We start from the raw sequence: 24,728 nt of genomic DNA, 5'->3' as shown, positions 1-24,728 counted from the left end.
TATAAAGAAAGTAGGGTCATTGTGAGATGACATTTTGAGGTTCTCACTGTGGGGACTCAAAATTTCTGGCACCCATCCATTACAAGGGAGAGAATTATTAAGTAACAAAATTGAGCTCAAATATGAAAAAAAACAATCAGAATACTTCTGTGGTTTGTTTCATACTTCTCAGGCATTGGATAGAGGAGGTAGATGTTATTTGCTGGGCTACAGCAAAGCATTTCTCACACTATCCTCTTACTTGCCCTCTCAGTTCCCAAGGCTCCCCAGGGTTTCCAGGATGATAGAGAAATCAGAGCAACTGCTCTGCACCCTCCCTGTTCCATGGCTCAAGCATTTGCAAGTGTTTTCTCCATCTCACAAGGGATGACAACTCACTACTCCAGTTCTTTTGCTCCGTTCTATCTTAGTCTTAAATAGGAAGTACTAGTCCTCAATAACTATATTAAGTTTCTTAAGCCACAAATATCAGTTGCATATACCATTTTAAGCATTCTTTTTCAGCCTGTGGAAAGAGAGCAGAGGAAAAAGACAGAGAGAAATCACTTAGCAGCTGATTCGCTTATTTTAAGCAGCTTTCCCCATTTTAAAATATAAAAAATTCAGATCCTGGAACATGGGGTGATTTGAATGTTCTGTAAGAATTTGGAAAAAAATCTTCTTTTCCTTAACCATTTGTTCTGCATTTGGGACCTGGATTTTCAATATAGCTTTTAAAAATGAGTTGAAATAGGACGTTTTCAACCTAAACAGTTTCCCCTCTTCTTCCTTTTTACTTATTTATTTATTATTGCTATTTCTATTCTTCTTGGTCAAAGCAGACGGTATGAAAAGCATTTCTGTTGGTCTCACTGCTGACAGAGCTTAACCTAATAATCCAGGACTTGGAACTTACTGCCTCGATAAAGGAAACTCTGTTTGAGGTCTTTTCCATTCAAACCAGCATCAAAAGTTTTTAATTAACACCATCAGAAATTAATGGGCTGAATGCAGGACAAGGATTCTACATACCCCACTACTGGGAACAACAGCAAGTGGAATCCATTGTGTATGTTTGTATTTTATGGTGTATTTTTATTTACTTGCTGAAGCAGAGTCCCAGCTGCACTCGCTGCAGAGCCTTGAGAGGGAAACCTGCAGAGGCTGCCTCACTCCAGCAGTTTCATTTTGCTCACTGATTATTGTCCTGAGTTCTTTGTGATTGTAATTGGCTAGAAAGTTTGAAATTAGCAAGTCCTTGTCAGCCATGAAAGCTTTGAAATCAGAAGGCTTGATACAGCTATCGAGCCCGCTGAAGCCTAATGGCTTGCGGGGGTAAGAGCCTCCACAGTGGTGAAAGTTCTCAGCCCCACAGGCTGCACCCCAGTCACCATTCAGCACCCTCTGGAGAGCCTTGTCTCAGATGGGGGCTTTGTCTGCGGCCTTTTCTTTTCCATCCTGAAGCCTGTTTCAGGATGAACAGATTTTAGACTAATGGGGGTAGGAAGCACTGGGGAATGAGAGCAAATGGGTAGAAGAGTGAAGTAGGTAAGGGAACAAAGAGAAAGAAGAAAGGGAGAAAATGCACATGAGACAAAGAGACAGGATATAGGATGAAAAGAGCTTTGTAAATATTAACATCTCGTTTCTTTGCAACTGAGTTTAATGTATTAGGGTGGAAAATGCTGGTATGTGGGTTTTATTTTGAATTTTTAAAAAAAGATTTGCCTACTCGTTGTCAAGGAAAAACCACATATGTTCATGTAAGGGACTATAATGTGCCCAGCAGTGTCCTGCTGTAGTTTTGGAGATTAAGTATACAATCCGTCCTTTATACATTATAGCAGAGGAATGAGTGGCTTACTGATTCTTCTAAAACAACGAAAGTATTTATCCTTAAACCTAATCTGAGCCTCCAAACCAGTGTGTTCCAGAAAAGTCCTCTGCAGCCTGGTCAGTTGTGAAGTAAACTTAATTTCCTCCTTATAAAGTGGCTTGGACAGAGTTATCTGAAGCAGAGATGACCAGTAATGATAAAACAGTTCTGGACGCTTACAGACCTCAATAACTTTCTAGAAAGCACACATTTATGTCTAAAACCTTCAAACTTAATACATTTAGATATAACTCTTAAACTTTCAATTCTCTTCCATTTTAATAAAACCTTATTAAAACATGAACTAAAAACCATATTGCCATGAATTCAGAATGTCAGAAAAATTTTCAGTCCATCTTCGCAAGATGATATAAAATGCCACCATTTTAAAAATTTTTTCCAAAAGTTGTTGTAACATTTTCTCACACACACAGCAGGATCAATACCTATCATTCATTCTATAGGATAATAATGAATGAATGAATCCCAAGAAAATAATGAGAACTGTATTTCTTAGCTGAACAGTTTAGGATTTATTCCAGGATTTGAAATCTTGAAGAATTTAGACCTAACCTGTGGTGAGAATAATTGAGGAAAGATGACTGCCTGATCTAGCGAGGCCATTCTTTAACAGGCCCAGATCAGAATGTAAGTCTGTTTTTCTCTGAGAATTTCTTTTTTTTTTTCAAACACACTTTTATTGAAAAATAAAATAATTCATATTACATCTCATTTGCTAGCCCATCCCATGCATCCTCCCATTCCTCCCTCCCTCCCGCTTTCACCCCATTCCCCTTCCCTATGACTGTGACTGAGGGGGACCTCCTCCCCCTGAATATGATGCTAGGGTATCAAGTCTCTTCTTGGTAGTCTGCTACCCTTCCTCCGAATGCCACTGGGCCTCCCCAACAAGGGGACATGGCCAAATATGGGGCACAATTCTCTGAAAATTTCATACATGTATTTTGATATTTATCTCCCTCTGGTGACTCCTCCCAGATCCTTCCCCACCCAAATTCATAGTCTCTCCCCCATCTCCCTCCTTCCCTCCCCCTTCTACAAGTCCAGTTTACGTTGGCCCGTTACTCTTGGGTGTGGTTGATATGCCAGGTATCAATCACTCCATGAACAAAATAGGCTTTCCTCTCACAGCAGCACCAACAGCTCGTCAGCTGGGGCTTGGTGAGGCTTCATGCCACCTCCTCTCCTCAGTGATAGACTTTTGTCTGCTTTGACCTTGTGCTGCTCTTGTGCATGGACTCACAGTTCATGAGTTCATTTGTGCATTTGCCCAGTTGTGTATGAAAAAACACTTTTCTTGAAGTCATCCATCAACTCTGGCTCTTACAAACTTCCTACCCCCTCTGCCACTTAGATCCATGAGCCTTGAGGAGCAGCCTTTGAAATAGATTTCCCATTTAGGGCTGAGCAGTCTATAGTGTCTTATTCTCTCTGCTAATTTCCACCTACTGCAGGAAGAAGCTTCTCTGCTGAGGATGGGTGATGCACTAATCCATGGGTATATCAGTAAGTGATTAGGACTCATTTTTATTGTTATGTACTTTTAACAGAACAATAATGGTATGTTTACTCTTAGGACAACAGGTTCTTGGCATTACTGACCGTATCAGGTATGGGTTTTATCTCAATGAGTAGGCGTTAAGTCCAACCAAAGAGCAATTGGTGACTCCAGTAACATTTGTCCCACTATCACACCAATGTCTGCCCCTAAGTTTTATAGGCTAGTATGCATCTTTATCTGCTATTGATGCCTAAGTTCACTTTTGACTTAAGTAGTTGCTGAAGCAATTCTCTTTAAGCCCAGGTCCCTACCTGAAGTTTACTCTATATAGTCTTTCTCAGTATCTTAGTTCCCTCTTTAGTGCTGTAATAAAATATCATGATCAAATAAATTCATAAAAGAATCTTTTGGTTTTGGTTTGAGAGGATTAGAGTTTATGATGGAAGAGCAAAGGAACAGCAGAAAACTCACATCTTGATCCACAACCATGAGACAGAGAGAGAGCGAGCACTGGGAATGGCATGAATCTTTTGAAACCTCAAAGCCCACCTCCAGTGACACACCTCCTCCAACAAGGCCACACCTCCTAACTCTCCCAAACAGTTCTACCAATGGTGGACCATGGATTCAAATATATGAGCCTATAGAGCTATTCTCATTCAAACTACCACGTCCAAGATCTTTTGCCATGCCAGAAGAGATTTGTGAGTCCATTCTAGGTTTAATGAGGATGAGACAACTATGGTATAAAAATCATTGAAAAAGAGAACTTAATGTGTATGTCTTTTATGTGAACACCTGGAATCATTGTGTGCACATCTCAATGTTTCTGGAGGAATTGATCGCATCTCTGACTCAGCTTCCATCACTATTTCACTCCTGCCTTCCAAATCCATCACTGCATACACACAAGCCTCTGTTCCAAACTGTTCTTTGGAAGAAACTCAAAATGAGCTGTGTACTCAGGCTTGTTGCTTTGTTTATAGCAATCACTTCACAGCCCCTTCTTTTCTCCTTTCTACCATGGCCAGTGACTTATTGTCAATTCATGGTCTGTTTCACAAGTCTAGCTTAAACTCCTATGCTCACCTCTGTTTATTATGACAGGGGGGGAGAGTATTATTGTAATCACTAGTGTGCCCTAATTCCAGTACTGTCCTGGCAGATCATATATGCTCAGTTAATGTTTTTTGGATCTGTGACATGCTGAAAAGTAATACTGTTCTGTATTCAGATCAGGTATGATGTGTGTTATAATAAATTTCTAAAATGTATGCATAGAAAACACAGGATTATTCTTATACTAAAGTTATACTCACGTGATTGGGGTGTGTGTGTGTGTGTGTGTGTGTGTGTGTGTGTGTGTGTGTGTGTGTGTGTAAATGAAAGAATATCTATTTTAACTTACAGCCTAGAAATTGTAGTTGACTCTGGGTAAATTAAGGGAACTGTGAGAGAATGTAAATATTTCTCCCATATATCAGGATGGTAGAGTGGTGGTAAATCCAGTCGTTTGGTAGTAATCACGATAATTTCTGTGGATATTTGAAGTATCAAGACAATGCTGTGGGTGTCTGAGTGTTTCTGAAATTCCATGAAGCTAGGAGAATGAGCCGTGGCAATGTCTTGGTGTCCTTTGACAGGAGTCTACGATTGACTTCCTCTGTATTCACCACAGGGAAGAGTCTGCTTTTCAGGACACACTAATGAGGCTTGAAATATGAATGGCAATTAAGGTAGAAGAAAGATTGATTCAGGGTGTGGTGACCAGGATAATTATTTGATAATAAGTGCATCCTTCCTGGCTGCATCAAAGGAGGATTAGAAGGGCTCCAGAAAAGGGACCCGGAGTTCTCCAAGAGGCTTATTTTGGTCCCAGATTCGTACAAAAGGACATGATATGGTATACTAGCTATAGCCTTTTATGAGGAACAATCCTTGTTTTTAAAATGGTTTATTAACTTTTACCATGGGAAGACAAACCATTAACAATTTTAGAATTTGTTCCCATACAAAAGTATCTGAAGTCTCTGATCATTTCATGTCTCTTAATATTTTTATCAACCAAGTCAAATTATTTCACTAAATTCAACGCCAACAGGTAGAGATGTGCACCAATCCCACGCATGATCATATCCTTTGCAGGGAGTCACAGTAAAGTCATGTGGCATATGGATAAAGTTCTGTTTCACAGAGTAAGTAAATAATTAGAAGTGCTATTGCAACCTACCACTTATAATATTGGTTTGGTCTCAGAAACATGTTGCCGGAATGAAAAGGCTCAGAAGGCTGGAGCAGCATAGGGACTCCTCAGGAGAGGCTGGCAGCACACTTTCGACCTGTGCATCTCTGGCCACCTTCACAGCCTTCTTCCTAGGTTCCTTTTGAATTTCTCTACTGTAGTAACAACGGAAGAGAAATAGAGGTCAGATAACACACTAATTAGAAATAATAGCATTGGTTTCTATTAAAGCTCCGTCACTAAATAAGGGGAAATTACAGCTCCTACCGATCTTGCCCTCAGTATTATCATCTCTAAAATAGGAATGTGACCTGCCATGGTTACTCTTTCTTACTTTTTCATATGAAAATCATTCACAGGTATTGTCAAATATATAGATTAAACTACAAGAGGATAATTAAAATCACTCAAAATCATCCACAAATAATCTACTTTCAAAATTTTGGATACTGTTATACTCTTTGTTCTGTGTATACACACTGATTTTGTTTTTGTTAAAAATCTGTACATACCTTTATACCCTACCTTTGTTGTTTATATCTATAGTTGGAAAATATTAAACATTGCTCCAATAAGTATATTGTATTTCACATTCATTATCTTTTTTAAAATAATATTTAATTTTTGAGATTATTATAATTACATAATTTTCTCCTTTCTTTTTCTCCTGGAAAACCCTCCTATGCATAATAACCCTTGCTCTGTTTCAAATTCATAGCCTCCTTTTATTTAATTATTCTTATATATATTTATATACATATGTATATACATGTATATTTATAGTTCTAAGTTCATAAATACACCCTTCTCAGTCTGTATGGCATTACTATTACATGTATCTTTTTGGGGCTGACCCTTTCATTGGCAATGGATAACCTCAGTGTTCTTCACTGGGGAACGCTGTTTCTCCTACTCTCGGCATCCCTTGGCTGCCTGTAGTTCTTTGCCTAGGGTTGAGGCCTCTTGAGCTTTCCCCATGATGTTAGCATGTGTAGTCTTGTCGTCCTAGTTCAACTCCTGTTAAAGCATCCGTGTTGGTAAGACTTCATAGTTGTAGCTTCTGACATTTCTCAGACAATCTCTCAATGAACACTGGCCCTCTGGCTTTTACTGCCTTCACATTCACTGTTATTCTTACAAAACCTAAAATATAAAGCCTTCAAACGTGATATATGCATTGAAAATAAATTCTTGTGATATTTCTCTGATTGTTATTATAGAATTTGATAATTTTACCAAACCATGGGTTTGGAACTCCATTTGCACCAGTGTCTTTAATATCCTTTCATCATAATGGGATACTAAAGACAGAAATTCATCTCAGGACTTGAGTCTATGAAATCCAGCAGCTTAGCTACTGACTAGCCTTATGGTTTTGTGATACTTCGTCTTTGGCCTGGTTTTCTACCAGAGAGTAGGAAAGATCAAAATGATACTATTTCCCTGCCCCCCCAAAAAAAGAAATGCTCGAAGATTCAACCAGTAAAATAAGCAAAATGCTTACAATGGTTGTAACAAATGTTATCTTATATTTTCTATTTTTCATTATCTAAAGCCATACTTTTCTGTTTAGCCTTTCCATTAAAATGTTAATCCACATTGTTTCAACTTCTTTGGTGTAGAAGTAGGTTCCAAGAAGAAGCAGGGTGATAGGAATGCAAAGGACTAAGTAATGGCTTTAGGCTTTCTTAGTCCTTCCACAGCTTTCAAGCGCTGTGGCCTCCGGGAAGTAGTTTACACTTCTGTGCTTAGTTACAGTCTTCATTCGAATGAGCAAATGCTCGGCTGGCTATCTGAGTGTTGTGGTGAGGATTTCAATGAGAAAGTATGTTTAGAATCTACTATCTTTCCTAGCTGATAAACGGCTCTGTAAATGTTAGCCATTTATCCCTTGCATCCATATTAAATTGCTTTGTTTGTTTTAAAAACTAGTATCAATGGGCAGATTATTCATGCATTTTATAAGCACCACTCACAGGATAAGGCAGCCACATAAATACCTGCAGACTGTGTTGGCAGTGATGCTGGGAGGGGAGCTGTTACATTTCTCAGCCTTTTACAGTTCATCACATTTTCTTGACTTTCTCATCATTTGTACTTAGGTAGATGTAAAGATGTACCCATTGTTTGTTTGTTTGTTTAATCCAATAACTGTCTTTATCATACAGTATGCTTCTCTTTTTTTTATTCTGTTTATTTGATTTTCAATTTTTTATTCAAGTTAACAGAAAACATTTTATGAAGCAGCCTGCAGTTTCTTCAGTAAGCATACAAAAATTATTAAATGAATTTAAAAGTAAGGCCTGAATGATCAAATGACTAACTTCATGTTATCCATCTAACATTTACCAAGCATTGGTTCTGGCATTGTAGCATTTGAACATCATTACTTAGTCAAATACATCAATACACCATGTTTCTTTTCTGACTTTTGTTTGTCAGATTGAGATGAAAGTTGAAAGCCAGTATCCTCAGGCTCCTCACCATCTAGACTCTTGAAGGAGAGGACCTAGAAACATGTTGTTTCTGAGTAGAGCAGAATGGAAGGGATGCTGTGGGAAGCCAGAGAAGGCAGAAGACTCTTAAGGGAAGGAAAAGAAAAACTTTGAGGAGGAAGTAGCCTTTCAAATAAAGTTTTGCAAATGAATGGAATTCTGTACTTCAGGAAAAAGAAAAACCACAAGATAACCTATCTACGGGGAAGGAGAGTCAGGGGAATCAATGCCAAACAATGCTGGAATCTGAGCTCTCTGCCTGAGAACGGAGGGCGTCAGTGATGAACACCTGGGGCATGGCAGGGTTCCATAGGAGAGGACACTGGATTGTGAGCAGTGCTGGCTGCCATGCACTGGAGCTCCCCTGGACGATGTGGGAGTGTGCTAAAGATGGCTTTGTACAATCATAGGACAGTGGCATGGCCAGGCCAGGCTTCCTCACTACCTTACTCATCTGGGAGTCCAGTGGTATCATTCTCTGGATGGCTTAAAGATTTACATAATTTCACGCTAAACCATGTTCTTTTGGTGTGGATGTTTTTGCCAGTCGAAGAGATATTCTGCCTGAAATAAACTGAGTGCTGAAGTTAATCCTCTGTAGAAAGAAAAAAGTTTCCAGTTTGATCCCAGAGTTCTAAAGCTAAAGTAAATAAATACTTTTCAATTATATCATTTCTCATCTTTGAAACAGATCCTTTATAAGTATGTAAAATAATATCTGAAATAATATCTGAACTTGGGTTTAGAAAGAAGGTCTTACTATGTAGCCCCTAGACCACAATGGCCTTGAATTCACAGATACGTACCTGTCTCTGCCTTCTTAATGCTGATATTAAAGACATATGCCACTCTACCCAGCCTGAACTTTTCTTTTCTTTCATTAGAAAGCCTTTAAAAATCCATCTGCAGAAAGATTAGAGCACCTACCCTGCCAAGTTGGAAGTATCTCATGTCAAGCACCTGCGCATTTCCCCAGCCCATAGTTCTGAACAGCCTCACCACCTCTGTTCTCTCCCCAGCTACCTGCCCATACAAGTGCCCAGGCCAAGTTTACCTTTTGCATGGTCTCCTTTGTTTTGCAGTAGAGGGTTTGTAATAAATGTCTCTGTCTTTAATGACAAGATTTGGGGTTTTTTTTTTCTTTTGATAGAAACTCGTTTCTGAAATTATCAACTGATTACAACTTACCTCCACAGGTAAGAAGTCAGCATCACAGTATACTCCAGGCTTCCTGAGTGCCAATGTGAAACACTTAAACAGAAACTTTAAAATTGTAGCCTAGAACACCCCATTCATGCCACCAAGATGGCAGTGAAATTTGATGGCTTCTTGGAGAGTTGCTGACAGCAGTGGCGATGGTCTTCTCTTGCCCTCTGTTTCTTTTCTTAATATGGTACATTTGGCTCCGTGTGAATTCTACCTGTTCATCTTTCAACTTCTTTTACAAAAGAACGGAAGCAGTTTGCTGGCATTAGTCAGTGATGCCAAGGTTCCAGTGAAGGTTTTTTTGTTTTTTTCTTTTTTTCTTTTTTCTTTTTTTTTTTTTTTGGTTTTATTGTTTTTGTTTTTTTAGGTTGAATATGTTCTTGTTTTCTTGTTTGTTAATTTGTAAAGCCAATCCAAATGTGAAGAAAAAAATCAAATTTTGCCAATTTGAAAAGAACAAAAACAGCTAAAACCTCCTTTTAAATTTTTCTAAGCTATTATGAGATTACAGACAAAAGATTGCACATGAAAGATTTTTTTATAAAAAAATCAGGTTGCTTTGCCTTTCTTTCTCACTTCAAAAAGTCTTTGTCAGATATGAAAAAGAAACATACTCAAAATGAAGAGTAAATATAATTAAAATGGTTCCTTGCCTTGTCATATAAGCTTCTTATGGACAAAATCTGTATAAACTTAATACTACAAAACTTGGGCAGAGAAGAATAGGAATGAGTGGGCAGGAAGAAAACTTTGATTTTGTAAGAATATGCAAAAATATGGTAGTAGGAAAAGTGACATTAAATATCTAATTGCTTTTGATGAGAACATTTTTGATGCATTGCTTTATTCCTTCCAAAGCTTGCCATGTACCTGGCATTCAGTAGTCTCTTCATAGGGAACTAATGCATGAATGATAGTACACGGGCCACATTAGTATGTTATAAGCGTGAATTTTCTCATAACATGGACAATCTACAGTGCAACTGTTTTAGCACAAAGGTCAAATCATTATTAAATAACTTCTCAAATTTATCATTTAGCAGGTAGTATGGGTTTCGATTAAGCATTCACATTTTTGGAACACATATTAGTTCTGAGCCTAAATTTCCTTTCATATTAAGTAGTGATTATTAAAGTTCACTAATCAGTAAAAGGGAAATTTTATGAGATATACCATAATCTAGTTTGTAGTATTTCTATTACATATTAAGTAATATCTGTATCCACTTTGCATTATACATAGTAAAAATGGATATAGGTATTACACATGGAATTTTATGCCAATTAAATGGACTCATATATGTTATTGCATATATTGAACATTCACAAAACTATACAAGGCAGTAAGGATTCATTCTTATTGATTATTCTCTCTAAAAAGAAACATAATCTACTGGGGACAAGAACATATGTATTAATAGGTTAAAATCCATAAAAATGAAGTTCCCATTTATTAATCATTGACCTCCCTTTGAGCTTTAACACTCCCTATCCTGTTTAACATAATAGCTAAATGAAAAGGATATTATTATTCTTAAAGCAGGAGGAAGCTAAGGCATGGTCGAGTTAAGCTCTGTTGATACCTGAAATTACCCTGTCCTTCTGACTGCAGAGCTGGAGTTTTAACTACTGGGCCTGTGTACAACAGAGTAAGTGTTCAGACTCGAAGAGCAACAGTGCAAATGACCAGCTAAGGGAAGAGGTTCAGAGAAGTGTGGTCTTCAGGGATCAAAATACCATACCCCTACACACAATTATTCCTCCTCTTCCTTTCTGTAGTTTCAGTTACCAAGACTCAACCACAGTCAGATCATAGTAAATGAAAGTTTTCGGAAGTAAATGTGCATGCATTTTCAGTTCCATGCTGTTGTGAGTGGTGTAAGGAAATCTCCTGCAGTCTTACTGCATCCTGCCTAAGCCGTGCGCCATTCCTTTCTACACTGCCTACACTACCCACCTGCTGATCGTCTAGTAGCTGTCTGGCTTATCAAGTTGCCTTTTAAGATATCTCAGTTTCTGTATTCAAATAATCCTCATTTTACATAATAATAGTTCCAGTGAGCAAAATTAGGGATACTAACAATGTGCTAGAAGTAACCTGTATTTTCTTTAAATTAAAGAAAAGAACTTGTCAGGGTTATGTATGTGTATGAAAAACTAAAACAGTATATTGTACAGGGTTAGGCACTTTCAGAGGCACCAGCCATCCTCTGTGCAGGGCTTGAGCATGTCCCTGTATATAACGCAGTCGCCATACTCATCCTGCAGCAGAAGCAAGCACCCTGGGTTTAAACCCTGACTGTACTTATTTACTGTGTTGTTATCTGGAGAAATTTTCCAATTCTTTTATATTTTCAACAATAAGTGGAAAAACAATAGTGTCTGCTGGTTGAGTTGCTGTAAAGGTTGAATGAGTTAATACATAGGATCACCATGATGCTTAGGATGTCTAAATGTTAAATACATATTAACCACTGTTGCTATTGCTGCTGACTTTTTATATAATGAGTGATAGGAACACTTTGAAATTTTTCCTTCTTGGATTGTATTTAAAATGTAAAAACAAGCTAACATTTCACAAGTCTAGAACACTAGAACATTAGAGCGTTGTTTTCCTTCGTTACCTTGAGAGCTATCCTTCAATCAAGCATATGAGGAAGGCAGACACACATCAGAGGAATCCATTCTGTGCTTGGGTGAAAGACACTCAGTAAGAGAGTGTGTGCTGTGAGCTTTCTCGCCCTGGGCACGCCCACTGATATTCCTCAGTTAGCTTTCTTCAGAACATGGTAATGGCAGGGTTTTAATGAATAGTGTTATTTTTACCTTTCTGGACAAATACATGTATTTGATGTATAGAAAGCCTTTAAAATACTACTGCCAGCGCTAAGGCACAGCTTGTACTGCCACGGGTAGTCTTGTTTGTTAAAGGGACAGCTGTGTGCTTACTCTCTTAAGTATGAAGATCCCTCCTTTACACATGAGAAGACTAGGATAGTACTCACTGACAGGGAGCTAAAGGAAGAGTTACCCTGAGCTCTGCCTTTCAGAAAGTTCAGTCAGCTTTTTCACTTTGGTGAGAACAGCTTGTTTGGCAATACAAGGGCAAAGAGTACCAGCGTGGCTAGAAGGCCGGGGCACTGGCAATGCCATTGGTGATGTAGTAGGGACACATATCTGTCTAGGAAAGATGAGATTTTAAAGTGCTTGTAATACAGTGCAAGGGTAGTACTTAGCTGGACATGGCTGTCTGCCAGTGACCCCACCCCCCACCCCCCCCACCCCCGCCACAGAAGCAAGTTAATACATGGCCCTTGTGTATGTTTCAGAGGCCTTTGAAGGCAGACAGGTATACCAGAACTGTCATATTTTTTTGTTTGTTTCTGAATGAATGTATTTGAACACTGGTCACATTTAGAATCCTCTGCAATGTTTATTATATGTATCCCAAGCCAATAGTCTATAACTCAACAGCATTTCAAGTTTTTACTTCATATACAAAGTCAACTTTAACTCTGTGTTTTCAGTTCTTTTAAATTCTCTCATTCATTCTTCATTGATCGCTCTACCTTATAGACAGACAAAAGCTGAGATTTTATGAAGTTATTTGATTTATATTGATTTATTTTATTTCATAGCCCCATTCACCTTGGCTTACACCCACTCTTGCTGATGGATATTGGAAAATGTGAGCCTTTGAAGCTAAGAGTTAATTAGTCTATCTAGAGCAAGATGCTCTAGATTTGTTGGTGGTAGATGTAGTTGGCTGGATACCTGATTGGTTGTTTAGTAAATTGGCTAATTTTGTGGGAGTTTCCCCCATTAGTTTCAACCTGTCAGCCTCACACTTTGTTTTATAGACATATATGGTCTCTTTTTATATGCTATAACTATTTTCTGTGTGATCTGTAAACAGAGTTAAAAACTTATCCAAGGCCTCAAAGTCTGTTCATTACAAAGGCCCTTTCTAGCTAATCTGGTCTGAATGGCACCTGACTGAGGAGCTGCCCAGTACTAAGCCTCGGCTCTCAGGCATTCCTAGCGGTCCCACTAGGGTTTCTATAGTCTTTCTCCTTTTTGTTTCTATGTCTTAATAGGAGATTCATGTTTAATATAGAAAACTTCTAGTTTAACCCCCTCAGGCTTTGTAGGAAATTTTCCATGAAACTAGTAAATACATAAAACAAATAATGTCAGAGCTGAGCACAGTGAAGTTCCTATGAGTTTCCACAGCAAATATTTTTTGAGAGCAAAGGTAGCTATCTCGTGGCCATTTAACTTCCCTAAATTTAAATGTAGGGACACAGCTTATATGGTTCCCTTATTTGCACCCTAATATGTGTTTTAGGGCATGTGCATAGGAGTCAAGTTTGCAACAAACTCCCAGTTCAAATATTACCTGGAACTTCATAAAACCTTATCAGTATTCCTCACATAGGAAAAGTATTACCCGCAATAGGAATAAATTAGGAACATATTCTAACCAAGCCAAAGCATAGTTAAGCATTTTAATAATGCTAAATTTGAGATGTTATACTGATGAGATATTTTCCATACAAATAAAGAACAAAGTATATAAAACCCTGGGACTTGCGCTGAGTTAGAACTACAATGCAGCTGTCATTTTTGCATTTCCTGCTTTTCATGAAACATTACTAGTGATCCTCTGTCATTTAAATCAGTTGAGACTGTGGATTTATCTTAATTTTCACCCTTTGTTTCCCCTTTTTGTGATAGCAGTTATGAGATATGATGATGTAGAGGGTTTCAGCTTATAATGGGTTCAGCCCTGTCCCTTGGCAGACTAAATCTTCTGGCTAATTCACTGATCAGTTAAATAGTCGAAGTTATTATTATTATAATTATTATTTTACATTTATATAGCACTTTTCTCCAAGGGTTTCAAGGCATTTTACACACAGTAAATTACCAAATAGAAATTAATCCTTATATCATCCTGTGGGGTAGGTACACTCACATTAATGAAATTCTTCGAAAGTCCCCCTGTGTCACAGCTCTATACCAGTCCCCAGTGAACCTACCCTTCCCTCACAAAATACAGTACAATGCTCATGGCATTGCTGGGAAAGGCTAAAAGGAGTTCCTTAGGAAAACCGTCCTATGTCCTGACTTTGGCATTCTGAGCTTCCTGGAGAATAAACTAATGGGAGCAACCAGACATACAGGGGCCTTGATGACTGTCACCCCTGCCCGGTTAGTTGCATTTAATTCTTCATAGGACAAACCAGGCTGTGGTCCTAAAGTATTTGATTGTACAAACCCACATGGAAGTGCATTTAAGATCAGATCCCAAGAGTTTCTAACCCGCAGAGATTCTCACTTAATTGGTCCAGAAGGAGCTCTGGCTTTTAACTCCAGGTGATTTTGAGGCCAGTGGCACTTTGAGAAACATGCAGCGGCTAAAGAAGAGCTGTAACTACCCAGTGTATAAGTCAGAAAACAATTTCTCAAGTAAGCAACATGTCACAATATTTGGCAGAGCCAAGACTAGAAGCCAAGTTGGCAAATTCCCAACTCTGTCCTTTTTACCATAGTAATACTACAGTGCTTCCAGGAAAGGGTAAGTTGAGAAACAGATACAAAACGTAAATGTAAAGGGATGAGGAGGGCTGGAGATACAGGCAGAGTTCACACCTAGAGTGCCTAAGGTCCTAGGACCAACCCCAGTACCACAGTAACATAAGAAAACTAAAAGAAAGGAGAAAATAGCACATGAGGAGTTGTGCTCTGCACCAGCATATACTGGCTTCCCGAGAACCTCGAGTTCATTTGGATGCCTCAGCCTGGAGCACCATTGTCTGTACTGCAAAGCCAACATGCTCTTTGGCATTGCATTTCTGTTTCAGGGCTATCTTGAGCCTTCAAACCAGCTACTCAGTCAACTAACTATAACCCAGTAGGTACCTGAAATATTCAGAATGTTGAATCAGTCACCCTGTCCAAGAAGTATATCTTCTGCTTAATAGGTGTCACCAGGAGAAAAATTCAATATGTTCCTTGTTTCTGAGGTAGGGTAGAGTTTACTTTTATTTTTAGGCATTCTTACTCCGGGGGGCATGGGGGGCAGGGGGCACAGTGACTATAAACATTTCAACTATTATTTAATATTCCATGTAGGACAATTTCATTTTTTATTTTTTGGCTTAATTTTTGTTTTCTTCAAAAAAAACAGGGCAAGATATTATAGGAAGAAGTGTACACAGACACAGACATAGTGGATCCAACGTTCTGAACTGTTTGCTTGGAAGTGTGAGTATTCGATGGGGGTTTTAGAGGCACTTGTGGGATTGGCTGGGGTTTTCAGAAACCAGAACAAGTGGAGTTTCTCATGCTGAGGATTGCCGCGGTCTGTGTAAACTTGCCTTACTTCTTTTCAGTGGGTAGTAGAGTCAATTGGATTGACATAACTGGTTTTCTTTTTCTCAAAAGCTGTATCACTTAGCTATGGGTAATAATTATTGCTGTCCTAGTGATTTTTTTTTTTTGTCTCACTCACGTACCTTCTATTCCATGAAGTTGACTTTTACATCTAAAGTTCTCATCTTGGTTCATATATATGATGTGTTTGTGTTTGCTTTTGCTTGTGTGCCAGTGGGTGTGCATGCATATGAGGAACAGAAGTCGATCCCTGGGATGCTCAGTTGCTTTCCACATTGTATCTTAGGCAGGTCTCTTCCTGGAGCTGGACGCACACATTCAGCTAAGGCTGACTGACAAGCTTCCACGGCTCTTCTCTTCCACCTCCCAGCACTAGGATTACAGGCCCACTTGGCTTTTTTTTCCTTAAAAAACAAACAAACAAACAAAAAAAAAAACCATGGGTCTTGAGATGTGAACTTAGGCCCTCATGCTTGCACAGTGTATTATATTACCTGTGAAAATATATTCCTAGAACCCTTCTCATCATTTTCTTTTTAAACACTGTGCTTATTCTCAGTCACTGAAAGGACAATTTTTATTTAGACTTGAATAATCTAGGCAATGCAGCAAAATAGCATTTCTTTATTGGTAGAAGTAAGCAGGTAACAGTATCAAATGAAGGTGTATTTAGAGATGGTAAACAGCATTCTCCTTAGGAAAGTGCACTTTGTTCCTTGATCTTTCTGGCTTGCCCTCTTCACTATCACGTTATGTCCAGGGTGGACTGTAACTATATAGAGTGCCCCTTTAAGAAAAAAAGCATAAAAACTCTGATTACAAAATTAAGCACAGAGCTTTGGAACAAGCCAGGCAAGTGAAGGACCCTGGAGTTTAATCCCTTAAATTCACAGCCAGTCCACCTCTGAATATCCCCATTTTGAGCTTTCCAAAGGTTCTCTTAGTAAATATTACTGTTTCATATAATAACAAGATTAGTTAAGGATAATGTCCTACTTTATATATGTAGTCTTTGACTTAAAAATAACAAAACATTGTAAAAAGAACGTGAACAGACTTACCAACAACTTAGCTGATTCCATGTTTGTTTATTCAGGCTAACTGCAACATAATAACGGTTAATAAGTACCATTAGAGCAGACATCTCTTTGTGGGGCCTGGTATTACGAGCAATACTTGAGACAATACAGTACAAGTCAGCAAGAAATGTCAACAGTTCCTTTAAGTTCATTGTAATGGGATTACAACTGTATTGTAAAACTAATTTTAAAAAAACAGCATAGATTGTGTTTGATCCATTTTCTCTTTTCTCAGAGTTCTAAAAGATGTAAGCTTTTCATCTTTTGGTCATCAACAGAGATATGGCTGTTTCACAGTATTTTGCCTCTACTACCTATTTTTATGCTTAAGTGTTTCATTTCTTCCTTTTCTAGTACAAGTTGTAAACATTTGGATTTTTAAAAGATCTTTCAAAGTGACATGGCATTGCTGCTTCCTTCTGTTTGTTTGATTGGTTGGTGTTCCCTGTGGTTGGTTAAACCAGTCCCTGTGACTTATTCCAAATATAATATTTAATGGTGGTGTCTTGGTAGAAGGCACTTAACATTTACAGTTGAACAGCTAAGAGATCTGAAACCATCTCTACCTTCTTGCCCTAGTTCCCTTTCCTGTTGCTGTAATTTAAAAACAAAACAAACAACAAAAAAATGTATCAAAGTGCCTTAAGGGAGAAAGGGATGATTTGCCCAAAGCTTTTAGTTACTATCCATCACTGTGGGGAGATTAAAGCATTGGGAATATAAAGCAGCTAGGAACACACAGTTAAAAGGAGAAAGAAAATGAATGTATGCAAGTTCCTGCTGTGCTAGCTTTCTCCACTTTTATGCAGTTCAGGATCCCCTGCCTGGGGAATAGTGCCTCCCACAGGTGGCAGGTCTTCCCACCAAATTAAACTCAATTAAAGTAATCAAGATAATACCTGCAGACATCCCAAAGGCCAAGTGTAGACAGTCCCTCATAACATTCTTCCCAAATATTCTTAGTTGCATGTACATTTCCCCTTACCCACGCCTCTGATATTAGAGCATTCCTTTAAAATATATGGAGAGTGTGTTTTCAAGCACCATACAGAAATTTAAATGGAAGTCCAAATGGTAAATAATATTCGTTTCTGAAAATTACTGAGTTTTCATCTTCTTTGTAGGCTATAGCAGTTGTTTCCTGTTTTCTCATTTATTGGTCTCCATAGTGCCCATCCAGGAAGTAATTTCTCATAGTTCTGATTAAGAAGAAATAGCCAATCTTAAGGTCATCAATACAGTTTATTGCCTGATACAGCTAACCACCATGAAATTCAAAAGCAGAGAAGAGACACTCCATGGAAGATCACACTGTAGCCATGAGCAAACAGTCACATTGCAGCCGTTAGCAAATGCTGCCCGACCGTCTATTTCAGGCAGCCTCTTTCATTAGGAAAATACTCATTCCTTTAACGAGAAAACTCTCAAGGAAATGAAAGTGTCACATTTTTAAATTTTAGCATAATAATTGTTATAAGGTGTATTTTTTTCAAGTTTTATTTATATTTTTTCTTCCGTGTGTGAGTAATTGGCATACTTGAACAGTGGAATAGTGTTGGGTGTAATGTTTTCAGAGAGTAGAAGTGGCTTACTTAAAGAAGAATTTTACACTTGCTTAGATCTCATGGTTGCTGTCCTGGATGAAGATGACTCTGGTACAGTAGTAGCCAGAGACCTGTCATTTTAGCTACATTCGTCCTCAGAGAGGAGTGGGATCTGAAGTGAGTGTGTGTGATGCACAGAGAAAATGCTGTGCATGGGGGAAACTGCCCTAAAAAACAGAATTGTAACTCTCCATAATTCACATGGGCTAACTTTTTAGAAAATGTACTCATTGCTTTTTATAAAGTACTTTAAAATATCTCCATAACAGATAATGTTGCATAGTCTATGAGTTTTACATTCTCCCTTGAAGAATTCAAAAAAAGGATATTAGCATGGATGGTTTGGTAATGTAAAACTGTCTGTTTGTGTCATTTGGCATAATTAGTTACCAAAAACTACTTGAGAAATACTTTTTGGCCAAGTGTCCTTAGTATTGTGTCCATAGTTATCTTCATATATATTTGAAGTCATGTTTCCTGTTAGCCACAGCTTCCATTTCAGTCCATCCCGTTGGCTGTGAAACTTAAACGTTCATGTGGCTTACAGTTTAAGGCCAGTTACTCTGGGCAGTTGAGCATCTACAGAAGTTCTCCACTGATATTTTGGATGAAGCAACTCTTTGTTAGAAAGTAAATAGGAATCATTCCCATTGTAAGATGTTCTGCAACATTCCTGACCTGATCTCACTATATTCCAGTATCACTGTCAGCTCCAACCATACAGATTATCTACAGACATTGCCAGTGGTCATGTGTAGGAGAAAGATGACAAACATGCCCTTCAGCTGAACGCTCCAAGTTATTAGCATGTGCTACTGGGAAGAGCATACCGGCTGTTGTAGTTACTCGTTTTTTACTGTTCATTTATAATAGAGTAGAGAGAGAGTTTTATACGAACCAAAGAATATCAGGAGTCCTTAGCTGAGACAAAGAGGGTTCCTTCTCTAGAGCTGTAATATGTTATATTTTAAGTGTCAGTTACATAGGTGTGCTTCCAAGTCTCATTTAATGACTTCCACTAGAGAAATGAGTCTACGATTCTTCATAGATGTATATTTTATACTTTTTATTTATTTATTGCCCTTCTTATTATAATGATCTTTCAGAAAAGCAGACCAAGCTGGCATACTGCTATTGACTTAGCAAGTAAATTCCCCTTTCAGCACTTACCTGTCTCAAACAGTTTAATAGTTGACATTTTACCCCAGTAGCACCTCCCTAAAGAGAGACCTAGTAAAAAGTGAAACAACAGGTAAATCTATCTTGGCTTTGAGGCAGGAATACAGCAATTACATAAATGGAGCTTCACCTCACTGTTTTCAGGGTCTGTGTCTACAAGTGAAAACTGGAGATGACTTGCCAAACAAAGAACATGAAGTCTGCTTAACTTTGAATTATGGTACTGAGACTCCAGAAGAGAATTTAACATTGATGGTGAAACCCATTGTCCTCACAGTCAACTGCTGCCATCATTCCTACAGACAGGAAACTGGCAGTAGTTGGCCCAGTAGCTTGTTCAAAATCATTCAACCTGTAAGGGGTACATGGGGATTCTAAGCCAGCCATTTCTCTGCAGTCTTTGATCTCTTATGTCCTTTAAGATATATTAAAACCTGAAGTGAAGTATAGACTGGATTTCAAGCACTGTGAATCAGGTGCTTAATCAAAGGAATATATGAGCAAAATAAGCAACTCCTTAGATGGAAGGGAGGAGCATGCTCTGATCTTGTAACTACGGCATGAATTTAGAAGAGGTATTTTGCCTTTTATCCTTAAATTTTTCATGTAATATCTTAGACCTGTTCGAAGTTTCTAAATTTTTTGTTTGTTTGGGTTTTGGTGTATTTGTTTGTTTGTTAAATCACTATGGCATCGTTGAACTATAATAGATGAATTCCCACTCTTCATGAACTGTTAGATAATACTATCACTCATTGATATTTTTCTAGAAAAATTAGCTAATAAATTGTTTACTCCAAAGGCAGTGGAACCTGGTAAAATGGAGCCTAAAAATGAGGCGGACTGAAGTCTCATGCAGTAGCCAACTTTATACAAACATCAATTTATAACCTGAGAGTTAAGAGTGGTCACCTAAATAAAGTTCTCATGATTCAAGCTGTATACAATCACAAAGATAAGCCTCACAGGACAAAAACATGTTTTTCCATAGAGGCATATAAACAAATAACAATAGCCAGTTGTGATGAATAATCTGAAGTAAACTCACTCTTGGCTACGTCTGGGAGGGGCACAGAAGCACACTTGGAGAATAATTCTGTGCTTTTGAAGAACTTGAGCTCACAGGATTCTTGTCTTGGTTTTTGTTTGTTTGTTTGTTTTGTTTTGTTTTTTGTTTTTGTTTTGTTTTTTGGAGTTTTTTTACAAGTGCTCAGAATTCTGCATGCTTGGACTGTGTTCCAACAATAAATAAATTAAAATTTATTAGTTTCTTTAATAAAAGGGCATGGAGCATTTAACACTAACAAAAATAGATCTGTAACGTTGCGGTTGAAATACCATTTGAATATTATCTTGTAACTATAAGTGTTAACTAACAAGCATCCTGTTTTCAGATAATATCCACAAAATCATGCTGTTACTCTTTTGATTATTTATAATTTTTAACAATAAAAAATAATGTTTCATTCCTTCCTTAATTTTGGGGAGTGATAGTTAAGCTAAGTCCTAAATCTTCTAAATCTGAGGCAAAGTTAAGCAGAGGAATAGACACTTTGTAACTTTGCCTGTGTTCCATTTCTATAGACTGCAATTAGGTCACATTTTGGTTCACATCAGAATTTTGATTCAATATACCTGTTATCTTCAAGACTAATTAAGTAATAAAGATATATACATTAACCTATTTTAAAAACTTCATTCACAGTTGTGTATTCTGTAACAGGAACCTAGAAAATGTACATTTTGTACATTTCAAGAGGCATGATTGTAGTTTAGAAGGAAATGTTAGTGCAGCTGTAGAAGACTAAATACCTTTATTTTACTTTCATACAGTTCATGGGTGAGCTACAGTGTCAAAGTAGCACTCCTTTTTCTGTTTTTTTTTAATTAATTATCTATTGAAAAGAAAATTTTAAATTATTTTAATCTTTGCATTCACTGGGAATGGTTTTAGTGGTATCTTTCTCAGCAAAGCCTTTTTCTGGGATTTCCACTCATAAAATGGCTCAAGGGAAACACACTTTCCCACCTGTCTGTTTACTTCTAATTCTTAAGTGTCAGTTTTCAGACAAAAGACAGCACTGTGCCATGAACAACAGCCCTTCAATGTGCATACTGTTTCCTTGCAATGAGAAATAGTCCTCCTCTCACTTTTCCAGCTATTTACTAACCCCTAATGTTATGAAATCACAGAATTACAGATTCACTGTGACCAAACTCTGAACTGAGCTCTTTGGAATGGAGCTAGTTGCCAAGTAAGAAAGAGGGTGTAAAGCCTTTCATCATTTACCAAGTATTTATAAGCAAACAAAGGTTGTGTTCCTTTCTGTCTATATAGAAAAAGAAGTTGCTTATATTCACCATTACCTGGTAAATTACCATATTCAGAGGAAATGAGCGACTTACAGGAAGAGTGTTTAATAGGAAGTCTTAAGTCTTTTGAACTGCTATAGAAGTACTGTGGTTTATAAGATTTCTATGGACACAGAGAAATTAAAGAATTTCTTCATTGGGTAAAACATATTACATGTTTTCAAGGCAATGTATTTGGTAGTGCTGGCTTGCCAGTTTAGACAGTAAGGGCAGGAGAAATAATCAAGGCAAATGGGTCAGGAAAGAGAGAGGATTGAGATGTGGCTGTGTGATCCTGGTAGGTAAACCCCAGAGAATATGTGAACCAAGAGTACTAGTGAATCCAGGATCCAGACTGAGTTTACCAAACAGCTGGAGGAGGAGGTCAGTAAAGTGTTTGGGTTATAAATAAATGGCAAGACCCAAAGTCACAGGTTCACTGGTCCATAAGATCAGAGGGTGGGAGAACTCGTGCTTGTTTTGAAACTCCCAGAACAGGATATTACTAAGAAATGTCAATATAACGTCAGCTAAGTAACGTTAGCAATCATGCTTGCATCCTAACTTGTTATTTTTAACATGAGATGCCTTGTTCTCTACTAACCTTAGATTTAGCTTGAATTCTTTTCTTTTAAAATTTTTTTACTTAATTAATTTATTCAGATTACATCTCAATGTTATCCCATCACTTGTATCCACCTGTTCCTTCCTCCCTCCTTCTTTCACCCTATTCACCTCCTCCCCCACCATATGGTCATAGGCTATCAAGTCTCATCTTGGTAGCCTGCTTATCCTTTCTCTAGTGCCACCAGGCTTCCCCACCACAGGGAAGTGGTCAAATATGGAGCACCAGAGTTCGTGTTAGAGTCAGTCCCCACTCTCCACATATCCTGTGCATTGGCTAGATCTGAGTATGGATTCAATGTTTACTGCATGTATTGTCCTTGGTTGGTGCAGTAGTTTGAGCAGACTCCTCTGGGTCCAGATCCGCCCATCATGATGTTCTTGTAAGATTCTAGGACCCTCTGGATCCTTCTATTTTCCCATTCTTTCATACTTCTCTCACCTAGGGTCCCAATAAGGTATCTATCCCAATCTCCTGGTAAGTGAAGACTTTCATGGGACATCCATGTTGGGCTAGTGCCCAATTATAAGTGAGTATATATCATGTGAGTCTTTCTGCTTCTGGGTTAAATCACTCAGTATGATCGTTTCTAGTTCCATCCATTTGTCCACACATTTCGGGAATTCCTTGTTTTTAATAGCTGAGTAGGATTCCATAGTGTAAATGTACCACAGTTTCTTTATCCATTCTTCTACTGAGGGACACTTAGGTTGTTTCCAGGTTCTGTCTATTACAAATAAGGCTGCTATGAACATGGTTGATCATATGTCCTTGTTGTGTGGTGGAGCATTTTCTGGGTATATTCCAAGGAGTGGAATAGCTGAGTCTTGAGGTAGCACTATTCCCGGTTTTCTGAGAAAGAGCCAGATAGATTTCCAAAGTGGTTGTATAAGTTTGTATTCCCAGCAACAATGAAGGAGTGTTCCTCTTTCCACATCCTTGCCAGCATGTGCTGTCACTTGAGTTTTTGATATAGAGACCCTAGGCTGTTATGTTTCAGGTACCTGGTACTTTTAAGTGTCCTGTTGTTATCTTTAACATCAGTGCAAAAAGCTTTATATAGATATATATAATAACTTTTATGTATATTATTTTCTCTAATAAATACCAACATTTTAAATGCCTTTTGTACACAAACTCAGTGGCCTTCAAATCCATATCATGGTTAAGATTCCAGTGATACCTTTGATGACTCAACATTTTAGTGTTTTGCTTTTAAACCTCCTCCTTTCTGCAAGTTTGGACAAAAACTGTGCCTGCACCAGTTCAGTTTTCCCCTGTCCAGAAAAGTTTGATTCAACCTACCCCCGTGGGTAAGTCATGGTACACTCCTGGCATTGGGTGACGCTTTCATGTACTCAGCAAAATATGTTGAGTTGCTGCTACATGGGAAGCATGTTGCAAGAACCTGCAATGAAACAAGTCATTTATTGGGGTGTTCAACAGGATTTGTCCTGCCACTGACTGCAGGGGGTATTGATTTGTTCCTTGTATTCACCACTGTCTGTTTACCTTCTCCTGACTCTGACCTTGTTTTCTTTTTATAAGATATTACCAAAAAAAAAAAAAAGCCTATGGCCACCCAGATTTTCTCACTTTTATTCTTCTCCATCATGTATATATGAGGCAACTATGAAATGACTGACAGATAAAAATTTAACTTGACTTAATACTACACCTGGGCTTAGGCCAATACTTTGTGTGTGTATGTGAGTGAATGTGTCAAGTAGAGAGAATAATACATCTTTAAGAAGTTAGTCCCGAATGATCTGCTTTTAGCAGCGTTTTAAGAATTGTATACAAACATATTTGTGTTTGTGCTAAGGCTGTCCTTGGGCTACATTTATTAGACTTATTGTAGAGAGGATTGATACAGTTGTTTATTCCATTTTCCTTCTTTGGGTGGGTATATTCACAAATTCTTAGATCCTTCATTACCAGCATTAATCCTCATGTTCTATTTAAAACATGAAATAGTTTCTTGCCGGTGGTGGTGGCACACACCTTTAATGCCAGCACTTGGGAGGCAGAGGCAGGTGGATCACTGTGAGTTTGAGGCCAGCCTGGTCTACAAAGCGAGTCCAGTACAGCCAAGGCTACACAGAGAAACCCTGTCTCAAAAAAAAACAAAAGGAAAGTAGTTTATTGTTTTCCATTTAACTATAGTTTT

The 24,728-nt window shown here is 38.1% G+C and overlaps 1 protein-coding gene across 5 annotated transcripts in view; it reads left to right on the top strand.

The window, feature by feature from the left end:
* LOC311609169 (uncharacterized protein) overlaps window positions 1-24,728 on the top strand; it is a 627,587-nt gene that overhangs the window by 354,721 nt on the left and 248,138 nt on the right. For 2 of the 5 annotated variants that reach the window (XR_014783301.1, XR_014783302.1), the window contains exons 3-5: window positions 9,265-9,310; window positions 10,861-10,969; window positions 15,514-15,590. Coding sequence is in view for 1 of the 5 variants with exons in the window: in XM_084802004.1 (XP_084658130.1) it covers window positions 3,331-3,382; window positions 15,514-15,590 (129 nt within the window). In the remaining 4 variants the exon portion in view is untranslated. Of the gene's footprint in view, window positions 1-3,330; window positions 3,383-9,264; window positions 9,311-10,860; window positions 10,970-15,513; window positions 15,591-24,728 lie in introns of all 5 variants that reach the window. The other 3 variants (XR_014783299.1, XR_014783300.1, XM_084802004.1) reach the window with 2 other exon arrangements.

Source organism: Acomys minous (assembly GCF_964271855.1).
Source record: "Acomys minous genome assembly, chromosome: 11".
Taxonomy (NCBI): domain Eukaryota; kingdom Metazoa; phylum Chordata; class Mammalia; order Rodentia; family Muridae; genus Acomys; species Acomys minous.
The sequence above is the reverse complement of the archived record's forward strand: the minus strand, read 5'-3'. Positions and strand labels throughout refer to the sequence as shown.